At 38.5% G+C, this 11,892-nt stretch overlaps 1 protein-coding gene across 1 annotated transcript in view; it reads left to right on the top strand.

The window, feature by feature from the left end:
• Window positions 1-6,026: 6,026 nt before the first annotated feature.
• LOC133642387 (protein kinase C-binding protein NELL1-like) overlaps window positions 6,027-11,892 on the top strand; it is a 157,160-nt gene continuing 151,294 nt past the window's right edge. Inside the window, exons 1-2 of the mRNA XM_062036554.1 lie at window positions 6,027-6,167; window positions 9,242-9,370. Of these exons, the coding sequence (XP_061892538.1) occupies window positions 6,119-6,167; window positions 9,242-9,370 (178 nt within the window). The 5' untranslated portion in view covers window positions 6,027-6,118. The remainder of the gene's footprint in view (window positions 6,168-9,241; window positions 9,371-11,892) is intronic.

The raw sequence follows: 11,892 nt of genomic DNA, 5'->3' as shown, positions 1-11,892 counted from the left end.
GACGGTGTCCAACTTTGAATAATCAGTAAATGGTCAAAATTTCCAAACTTCCCAAGCTTAACTTCCCGTGGTAAATTTCCGGAAAGTTTCCGGAAATTTACTGTAAACTTTCCACCCCTTTGCAACCCTAGGCAGTAATGACAATATCAAATAAACAGAAAAATCCTAGAGAAGTTTCTTAAGCGCAAAAACTGTGACTAAAGTGGTGAATGTGTAATTTAGTTTGCACTTAGATTTTATTGTCTTTATTTAAGAAACATACATATATTATTGTTGTTTAATTATAATAACTTAGTTAGAATTAATTTACTTCAGCACTGTGTAACTGTAAGTAAAACAATTGTTCATCAATATACTTGATTAGTATTTGTTTCTGTAATCAGCCTGACCTAAGCCTTGATAGTAATGCTTTCATATTGCCGTTTATCCTGTTAAACTGTAAGTATAGGTTAGATACAACTATGGAATGGAATGATCTTTTTCATTGCACAAGTACAACCAAATTATTATGAATTATAATTGAATATGTATCAAATCAAGAGTAAGATTACCGTATTTTTCGGACTATAAATCACAGATTTTTTCATAGTTTGGCCGGGGGTGCGATTTATACTCAGGAGCAACTTATGTGTGAAATTATTAACACATTACCGTAAAACATCAAATAATATTATTTAGCTCATTCACGTAAGAGACTAGACGTGTAAGATTTCATGGGATTTAGCAATTAGGAGTGACAGATTGTTTGGTAAACGTATAGCATGTTCTATATGTTATAGTTATTTGAATGACTCTTACCATAATATGTTACGTTAACATACCAGGCACGTTCTCAGTTGGTTATTTATGCGTCATATAACGTACACTTATTCAGCCTTTATTTATTTTAAATTGCCTTTCAAATGTCTATTCTTGGTGTTGGGTTTTATCGAATAAATTTCCCCAAAAAATGTGACTTATACTCCAATGCGACTTATATATGTTTTTTTCCTTCTTTATTATGCATTTTCGGCCGGTGCGACTTATACTCCGGAGCGACTCATACTGAGAAAAATACGGTACTAATTTAGAGGTAACATTTCAGAGGGCTCTATGCCATACTTGCCAACCCTCCCGGATTTTCCAGCTCCTTGCGGACCCGAGTGGGGACAGCGGCGACAGTCTGTTTTCACGTCCGCTTTCCCACAATATAAACAGCGTGCCTGCCCAATCACGTTATAACTGTAGAATGATCGAGGGCGAGTTCTTGGTTTCTTATGTGGGTTTATTGTTGGGCAGTTTTATTAACGTCCTCCCAGTGCGGTAACAACACACAACAAGAGCAGTCACGTTTTCGTCTACCGTAAAGCAGTTCGTCTGCCGTAAACAGCAATATTGTGACACTCTTAAACAGGACAATACTGACATCTACTGGATAGCCTCCCCAAGGTCAAAACGGTTAAGAACTGTTATGACCTGTTATGGGCAGGTCATTCCATGTTTTGTTTTGTGGTTTTGTTCACTTCCTGTTTTGCGCTCTTAATCTGTTTTCACTTCCTGTTCTGTTTGTGTTGCACCGCAGTAGCTTTACACCTGCTTCCAGGTGCTATCCTCATAAGTGATTGTGTCTTTCACCTGCTGCTAATGACCACCTCGGAGCTACGAAAGCCAGTCCCACAGACTTAATGGTTCTGGGATCATCGTTTGAAGACTGCTTTAGATTTATGAACACGGTACGTGGTAATCAGATTGTTGCATTGTGCGTTTTTTTTGTGTTTCCATACATTTGGGCATTAAATACGCTGCCTTTTTCGGGGTCACAACCTACGCGTTCCTAACAAAGAACCCCTGGTATACGCTTCAATTTGAGAGTTCGCAACCGTGGCGTCCTCCCCATAACAGACTTCCCCACACCTGACATAGAGCAGCGCTTCACAGGTGTATCACTTTGTGTAACCACCATAATCACCAGGCAGACAGGGCTGGCCTCTTGCCAGTCGGAGTGGCTGCCGGTAACCTAGACAACCTGACAATGTACACAAATTAGAGGGTGGCAGGAGAAAAGGTATGATTAATGGCTCTCGATGTGGACGAGCCCCGCAGGAGTAAGGACTGGAGAAGCAATTCTTACAAATCCTCTGGAATTCTCCGGGGGCAAGAAGGATGGCGAAGGGAGGTGAGGCTGGAAGAATCAGGCCACGCTTACAAAAACATTTTTTATTTTTCTTCCAAAATCACTTTGGTTTACCTTAACAATTTTCTTTGGCGGGGGGTAATAATGCCTGCCTGAAAGTCTTTATTAACCATTTTTTCCCCCCCTTTGTAGGGCATCCCAGCGCGTACAATGGAACCTCTGGATTTGGCCCAATTTGACAACAATTTCGTGACACAGTTTGACTTGATTGTCATCTTTTCAAAAAAAAAAATTCATAGCTGTGAAGTACAAACATAAAAGTGAGGTGCAGGAGGTTTGCGGGATTCATGCATGGCACTTTTTTCTTTTAAATTACTAACACATGTGAATCGACAAGTTAACTACCATATTTTCCGGACCATAGGGCGCACCGGGTTATATATAATGGTCTATTTTCGATTTTTTTCATATATAAGGCGCACCGGATTATAAGGCGCACTGCCGATGAATGGTCTATTTTCGATTTTTTTTTCATATATAAGGCGCACCGGATTATAAGGCGCAGTAAAAGAGTCATATTATTATAATTTTTTTCTAAATGGAAAACACTTCCTTGTGGTCTACATCAGTGGTCCCCAACCTTTTTGTACTTGCAGGCCGGTCAATGCTTGAAAATTTGTCCCACGGACAGGGAGGGGCGGTAGTAAAAAAAAAAAATGTTTTATTTTTTTTTTGTCATAAAGAAATACAATCATGTGTGCTTACGGACTGTATCCCTGCAGACTGTATTGATTTATATTGCTATATGATGTATATATTGTGTTTTTTATGTTGATTTAATAAAAAATAAATTTGATGTTGATTTAATAAAAAATTATTATTATTTATTTATTTTTTTTTAATTACTTGTGCGGCCGCGGCCCGGTACCGATTGGTACAGGGCAGTCGTTGGGGACCACTGGTCTACATAACATGTAATGGTGGTTCTTTGGTCAAAATGTTGCATAGATTATGTTTTACAGATCATCTTCAAGCTGCTTTCTGACAGTCGCTTCCGGATACGCCGTTTTGTGGGCGGTCTTATTTACGTGGCTCACCTTTCGGCAGCGTCTTCAAGGTTCAAGGTTCAACTTTATTGTCCCGGCGGGGAAATTTGTCCTGGGCACAGGGCATCATTGCTTTCTTAACATACACAAAAACAACAGAACAAAAACACAAGCACAGACACAACCACAACCAGACAACTAACATTTAAACATCAGAACATGGAGCTTGATAGACATAGTTGGCACTTTGATGTAGGCATAAAATCTACAGTATGGAGATAAAGATAAAGTACCAGTGTGCATTGCACTAGAGCTCATGGATAAAGTGCTGTGTGCTAAAGTGCTTAGTTCTAAAGTGCTAAAGTGCTATGTGCTAAAAAAAAGTGCTAACCTATGTATTAACATTCTATTGCACATTGTTGGTCAGCTTGATGGAGGCTGGGACAAATGATCATTTAAGGCGGTTAGATTTGCATAGTGGGACCCGGAGTCTTCTCCCTGATGGCAGGGTTCCATATTCAGGGAAGAGTGGGTGTTGTGAGTTGGAAATGATTTCCTTAGCTTTTTTCCTAACTGCCTGCTCATAGATGCTCTGTATAGGCTCATATTCTTTCCTCCCTACGATTTTCATTGCTGTTTTATGCATGCCGGCCAGTTTGCTTTTTAGCTTAACGGTTAGGTTGCCAAACCATGAGGTGATCCCGTATCTAATGATGCTCTGGCACGGTAGAAAATCATCATGATGTGGCTGCTTACGCCGTACAATCTTAATCTTCGCCAAAAATATAGCCCCTGTTGCAGTCTATTGCACAGTCTGTCAATATGTGTCTTCCAGCAGAGAAGATTATCAATATGAACCCCTAAATATTTATATGAGGATACCTGGGTGATTTCCTGATTTTTGATGACCACTGGCTCACGGTCAGTCACTTCTCCCCGTCATCTTTGGTGTAGCGTGCAAGGACGGGAGTAGAAGTAGTGTCAAAAGATGGAGCTAACTGTTTTAATGACATTCAGACTTTACTTTAAGACCTACTGAAACCCACTACTACCGACCACGCAGTCTGATAGTTTATATATCAATGATGAAATCTTAACATTGCAACACATGCCAATACGGCCGGGTTAACTTATAAAGTGCAATTTTAAATTTCCCGCGAAACTTCCGGTTGAAAACGTCTATGTATGATGACGTATGCGCGTGACGTCAATCGTTGAAGCGGAAGTATAGGTACACCATTGTATCCAATACAAAAAGCTCTGTTTTCATCTCAAAATTCCACAGTATTCTGGACATATGTGTTGGTGAATCTTTTGCAATTTGTTTAATGAACAATGAAGACTGCAAAGAAGAAAGTTGTAGGTGGGATCGGTGTATTAGCGGCTGGCTGCAGCAACACAACCAGGAGGACTTTGACTTGGATAGCAGACGCGCTATCCGACGCTAGCCGCCAACCGCATGGATGATCGGGTGAAGTCCTTCGTCGCTCTGTCGATCGCTGGAACGCAGGTGAGAACGGGTGTTGATGAGCAGATGAGGGCTGGCTGGCGTAGGTGGATAGCTAATGTTTTTAGCATAGCTCTGTGAGGTCCCGTAGCTAAGTTAGCTTCAATGGCGTCGTTAGCAACAGCATTGTTAAGCTTCGCCAGGCTGGAAAGCATTAACCGTGTATTTACAGGTCCATGGTTTAATAGTATTGTTGATCTTCTGTCTATCCTTCCAGTCAGGGGTTTATTTCTTTTGTTTCTATCTGCAGTTAAGCCCGATGCTATCACGTTAGCTCCGTAGCTAAAGTGCTTCGTCGATGTATTGTCATGGAGATAAAAGTCACTGCGAATGTCCATTTCGCGTTCTCGACTCTCATTTTCAAGAGGATATAGTATCCGAGGTGGTTAAATACAAAGCCGTGATCCACAATAGAAAAAGGAGAGAGTGTGGAATCCAATGAGCCAGCTTGTACCTAAGTTACGGTCAGAGTGAAAAAAGATGCGTCCTGCACTGCACGCTAGTCCTTCACTCTCACGTTCCTCATCCACGAATCTTTCATCCTGGCTCAAATTAATGGGGTAATCGTCGCTTTCTCGGCCCGACTCGCTCTCGCTGCTGGTGTAAACAATGGGGAAATGTGAGGAGCCCTTCAACCTGCGACGTCACGCTACTTCCGGTAGAGGCAAGGCTTTATTTTATCAGCGACCAAAAGTTGCGAACTTTATCGTGGATGTTCTCTATTAAATCCTTTCAGCAAAAATATGGCAATATCGCGAAATGATCAAGTATGACACATAGAATGGATCTGCTATCCCTGTTTAAATAATAAAAAAAATCATTTCAGTAGGCCTTTAAATGTTTAGGTAGATTTTTTTTGTGATTGAAAAAGTTTTAAATCGAGAATCGATTCTGATTCTAATTCAAATTTTAAAAAAGTCTTTTATTAAGCCAGTTTTTTTTTTAACAGAATCCATTAAATGAGTTTTTTTTTAGGGCATGTAAATGTATCAAGTGTTGTGTTCAGGGCCCTCCAGGTGTATTGTGTATGGGGGCCCATTCTGCACAAAAGTACTATCATTCTTGCACAGAATGATGTCCCCAAATGAATGATTTACTTGAAAGCTAACCTCAAAAAATGGGAACTTTGAAGAAGGGGGTCGTCGTATTAATGATATTTACATCCACTGCAAATCTCCCACTCGTGTCCACTTAAAAAGATTTAAAAAATGCATGCAGAGATATTTGATGACATGAATGTACAGACGACGTGCTGGGTGGCAACACGCTTAAAAAGCCCCACTTCTGTGCTCTGCAGCATCCCCTCCTCTGATGTCGTGGACCGTTCCTCATTTCTCGCACACCCCGTCGTGAAGTGAGAGCTGCGCACACGCACCAAGGTGCTGGTGGAGACACGCTGCCTGACGCGCACACACCCCACTCAGGACTCCGTACCACGCAACTCGGACACAAATGGATATTTCCGTGGCTTTGTTATACCTCGTCCTTTTTTCCAAACCAGGTAAGAGGACGAATACGGCATTTGCGCGCGGGCGTGTAATTTCTTGCGTGGAAATTACGCGCCATTTAAAAAAAAAATAAAAAAAAATACGTGCATGTGAATGCAGTTTGCAGACTAAAAATGATGCACGGGATTGGGAAAGGGACAACTATTTGGTTTCTGCAGGCAGTGCACCTGACACAGCTGCAGGGAGCACAGGTGTATGTTGCAGCAACATACTATGCGTTTATACCAGCAACAACAAAAAAAACTCTTAGGGGTTTAAAGTTAGTAATATTTGCTCACTATTGACACAAAACAGGCTTACATTTAAGTACAAATAAAATGCAAGAAGAAAAAGTCAAATAGTAAAATAAATAATTTTTTTAGGTGAAATAATGGATGATCAAATGAACTGGAAATCTCATAAAAAACAAAGTGATACTTTAATAATAAATATGTTCTGGACCAAAACCACTCACTGGGTTTACCATATCTTAGTTATTGTGCACAATTACAAAAAAAAAAAAATCATATCACATTTTGGAATGTGGATTAATCACAATTAATCACCAATATTGGTACACAAATGCGATTTTATTGTCAGAATGTAATCCAGGAATTTTTTTTTTGAACATTTTACTTGGATGTCATTGATTGGCGCAAAACTTGGTAACAGGTTTTTAATTGTTTTTTTAAATTATTATTTTTAATTTTTTTAAATTTTTTGTCCTGTCCAGCTACTCCCGGGCAAATCATATTGTTGATGTATAGATGCCCATATCGGCTGTACAAATTTACTTTACAAAAGAGAAGTGTGGGATACTTCTCCTGTTGCCTTATTTGTGTTTGACTTTATTAAATGCATTTAAATTATTAGTTGGTGCAGCCGGGCCGTAGCAGGAGGCGATAGAAAGAGGGGGAAAAAAAGGAAGACGGTGGGGGAAATTGCGGGCACAAGAGAGGGGGATAAGACAGAGAGACAACGACAACAGCAAACGCAACAATAACAACAACAATAGAACAACATCGGCAAATAGGATATGTGCAAATATGATGGTAAAAGTTATAGTAAAGAAGCAGTTAGTGAAATAAATATTAATAACACGGAAATGACAATGAGCATTATTACACTACAAATGGAGCAATACAAATACCAATAGAAATAGCACTATTGATAATAGAGGTAAATTATTATTATTCATTATCAACATTACGATTGTTTCAAATGCAACAATACATATGAGTGATGATAACCTGAAATACAAAAGAAAGCAGATAAATGGAGGGAAAGAAGGAGAAGCGAACTGTATTAACCTTGTAGATTGTTATAGTAACACTAGGTTAAGCTTTGTCAGTGTGCCATGTGTTACCCAGTTTCCCCTAGGACAACAACAGAATATCCGCAAATAGGATAAGTACACATATGATGGTAAAAGTGATAGCAAAGAAGCAGTTAGTGCAATAAATATTAATAATACAGAAATGACAATGAGCATTTTTACACCACAAATGGATCAATACAAATACCAATAGAAATAGCACCATTGATAATGAATATTAACAATAATTACCTCTATTATCAACAAAACAATTGTTTCAAATGCAACAATACATTTATGTAATGATAACTTGAAATACAAAAGAAAGCAGATAAATGGAGGGGAAAGAAGGAGAAGCGAACTGTATTAACCTTGTAGATTGTTATAGTAACAATGGGTTAAGCTTTGTCAGTGTGCCGTGTGTTACCCATTTTCCCCCCTAGGACAACAACGTTAATATGTATGATGAAACGTGATTATATGCGTGAGTGTATGTATGTATATGTACTTGTATATGTATAGGTTTTTAATTGTAAGTTCTTTCCAGTTGTATTTGGGAGTTATATTGGCCAGCGAGCACAGCAGTCAGTCATTTTTGCACTGGTCTGATCACTGTGGCCGTATAGCGGTTGCATGATGATTAATACCATAATTATTTTGTGATTAATCACATAAGTTCACTCTTTAATATTGACGGCCCCTGTAGAAATATTGGGAAATAACAGAAGTATTCTTTTACCAAAAAAAAAGGTCAGTTAATAGGATAATGCAAACCTGCATTTATTGACTCAAAAATGTTCAAATTCAATGATTTGTTGCATTTGAAAACTGCTGAAATTCCGTACAAAGCAAACTATAGGTCGCTAACCAACACATTTTCTCAACAAAATAGGGTACAATTTAAACTTAATGCATATGTATGCACGTACAACACTTAAAACCCTTCGTATATCAGTATGTGGAATTAGATTATGGAATGGATTAGGCAAATAAGTCAAACAATGTACTAATAATAGGATCCACTTTCAGAAACTGTTTGAAGTCCACATTTTTACCAAGTACAAGGAGAAGTAACCTGATGAACATCTGGGTTTTTATTGAGAAATAAAAACAGTCTGTGGCATGTCCAGCAAATAATGTGTATTGCAACTCTTTAATGATCTCTTCTTGCAAACTTTATTGATGTATCTATCGACTTGGGATGGGAATCTTACAACAACTTGCAATTTGATTCCATTCTGTTTGTTGGGGTGACAATTCGATTCAGAAATGATTCTCAATTCAACTTGATTCCCGCTTCCAATCGATTCAAGCAATATATCTGGTATGAAATAATAATAATACAACCTTTTCAAAACAGGTTACAGGTTACAAAAACTTAAAAATGCGGACTTGGCTAAAAACTTTTTTCTCTATTTTTGAAAACGATTGATTGAGAATCGGTATAAATAAGAATTGCAATTCCGAGATGAATGGATTTTTATTAGAGCCTCTATTTACTCGTTTGGTTGTTTGTGTTGCAAATTGAGTCCAGGCAGTAAAAAAATACATTTGTGATTGCTAAGAAACGGATTAAATAAGCTTTGCTTCTCCCCACTTCTTTTCGGACATTGAAATTGTAAAATATTTATGTACCACATTGTAATTGTATGCATGTTCGAAATAGATTACTACTGCAACCATAACCATTTTTTTAAAATGCATTCACTCGCCATATGACTTTTCATTTGTCCTGTGTCCGTGTTGAATCATCTCTTCATCTCTCTCCGCCAGCTTTGGCTTTTGGGTCGGATCAAGACTACCAGATTGATATCATCAATGAATTTGATTTGGCAAATGCCACCTATGGAATTACCCAAGTGGCGGGACTTCACAACAGCAGCAAGGCCTTCATTTTCCGAGGTAAGATAACATCAAAGTTTAGATTTTTTCTTTTCGTTTTTATTTTTTAGTACTGTGAAAAAAGCGCTCACCTTTTTAAGCATTAATGGGGGACGGTGAAACCCTCATGGGCGCATCTTCGCCAAAATTACACTCATGTATCAGTGTGTGTAGCTAAATGGCGGCATGGAAACAAGCAAAAACACTTCTTATGAATACATTTATTAAATAAATGGATGAAAATGTCTTTAAAGGCGACCTGGTATGATTGTAATCTACATTTAATCCTTGTGGTCTACAGACTATTGGTGTACATTTTGCATACATTTTGCTCCACAATCACATAAATGGGTGTAATTTTTATTTTTTTATTTTTTATAATATACACAAAGTTCAATGAGCAGGTTGTAGTATGTGTGACCGTGTTTGTTGAATTTTTGTGCTGGTTGATTCCCCCCCCCCCCCCCCGCACTATGACTAGGGAAGGTTGTTTGGTTTAGGTCACATAATTTAATGCTACATGTACAATTAATTGTTGAGCTGCTTTCGTTGGCCTCCAGATGGTGACAAAAAAATACCGCTGGCTATTATTGTATGTGGTGTACAGCCCTTTGTTTTTCAACTGTGGTTGTTTTTATAAATAAAGTTGGTATGGTATGGTATTATATGAATACACCGGTCCTGGCCAAATTGTTTTTTGGACTCGTGCGGTCTTGCGGGCCAAATTCAAGACGCTGGTGGGCCGTAGTTTGGACACCCCTGCAGTAGACCATTAGGTATACCCGATCGTTCATATACTACCGTATTATCCGGACTATGGAGCGCACCATCATATCAGCCGCACCCACTAATTTATAGGTAAAAAAATTAATAAAAATCTCCCGTACATTAGCCACATCGATCCATAAGCCGCAGATATATACGTTGCGAAATTAGTTATTTACGCAGAAATATTCTGTAAATGTTTATTTACATACATTAATTGTTTCCAAACGGTGTTTGTAAAACGGCTGATTAAACAAAACAGAAGTTTTCATCATGAACCCATTAACTGTGGAAGCTAGCTCCACTGTGACGTTTTGGTGAGTGTACTGTGGAATTTGTGTAACTGGGACAAATGGATGGAAACAATACAAAAAGAATGCCATTGTAAGTTAATAATACTACCACAGACACTTGTAAACATGTCTGCATATTAGCTATTGCTAAAAATGCTAGCGTCATTACGATAGCACGTACAAATATGCATGAAAACACTACTAAAGACATCACACATGGGACGGTTGATTGTTTGATTGAGACTTGTATTAGTAGATTGCACATTACAGTACATTTTCCGTACAATTGGTAACACCCGAATAAGTTTTTCAACTTGTTTAAGTCGGGGTCCACGTTAATCAATTCATGGTTTAGTAAGTATAAACAAATGTATCCATCCATCTATTTTCTACCGCTTGTCTTTCTCGGAGTCGCGGGGGTGCTGGAGCCAATCCCAGCTGCATTCGGGCGGAAGGTGGTGTACTGGACAGGGCAATAAACAGTTTTAGTTATATTGTAAAACTTACAAATGAGGAATGAAGAATCCATATGAGTAGAACCGCTATGGACGGCCAGAAGACTAAACGGCACTCCGGTTAAAAAAGAAAAAGCACTACAGGTAAATGGAAGGACACTGCAGCACCTGAAAAAACCCCACATAATTGTATTTGCTTGTTATTTATTTATTTATTTTAACTTAACAAATTAGCCACACTCTTTTATAAGCCGCAGGGTCCAAAGTGTTCGAAAAAAGTAGGTCATTTGCGTCAATTAGAATAGAAAAAAAACAACCTCAAACCAAGTAGTAATGTTGCAAAACACAGCGTTTGGAGACAGATGCATGAACCTTATGATTGACATTGTACAACACAAGTGTCCAAGAAAATGTACAAGTCAGAAAAGCGACAAATCCTTTTATGTCCTTTTTTTGATGTTGAATCAGCAAAGTTTCTGCATCCAACCTGAGAGTGATGCACTGGTCACTTAAACAATGACATTGTTTCATTAAACCCATGCATTTTCGAAAGTGGCACACAAATATAAAGTAAAAAGCCTTGCACAAACACACACCAGTATATACGTTTGCTAAATGAATGCACTGTTGTGACTTCATTGCTCTTATAAGAACTTAGATCTTCTTTACTGCCTCCAATGGCAGCTAAGTCTAAACAAGCCACAAAGAATAAATGCAACTGTGCGCTATTCTTCAACATTGCACCTTCAAACATATAATGCCATATTTTCCAGACTATTTAGCCGCTACTTTTTTCCCCAAGTTTTGAACGCTGCGCCTTATAAAACTGTAATTTATGGATTTTCATTCTGTAACGTGTATTCAACAAACAGTTTTCATATAATGCCGACAGAGACACTGAAAAGGTGTGCTATTGTTGGTACTATGGCGCCATCTTTTGGACGAGTTCGCTCAAAAATGTTACTTCCTGTTTCTTGAACCGAAAGTGTCCATCCATAGCGTTTCTGCTCAAAGGATTCTCCATTCATCA

The sequence above is a fragment of the Entelurus aequoreus genome, linkage group LG02 (genome assembly GCF_033978785.1).
Source record: "Entelurus aequoreus isolate RoL-2023_Sb linkage group LG02, RoL_Eaeq_v1.1, whole genome shotgun sequence".
Taxonomy (NCBI): domain Eukaryota; kingdom Metazoa; phylum Chordata; class Actinopteri; order Syngnathiformes; family Syngnathidae; genus Entelurus; species Entelurus aequoreus.
This window is presented reverse-complemented; position numbering and strand designations above follow the sequence as displayed.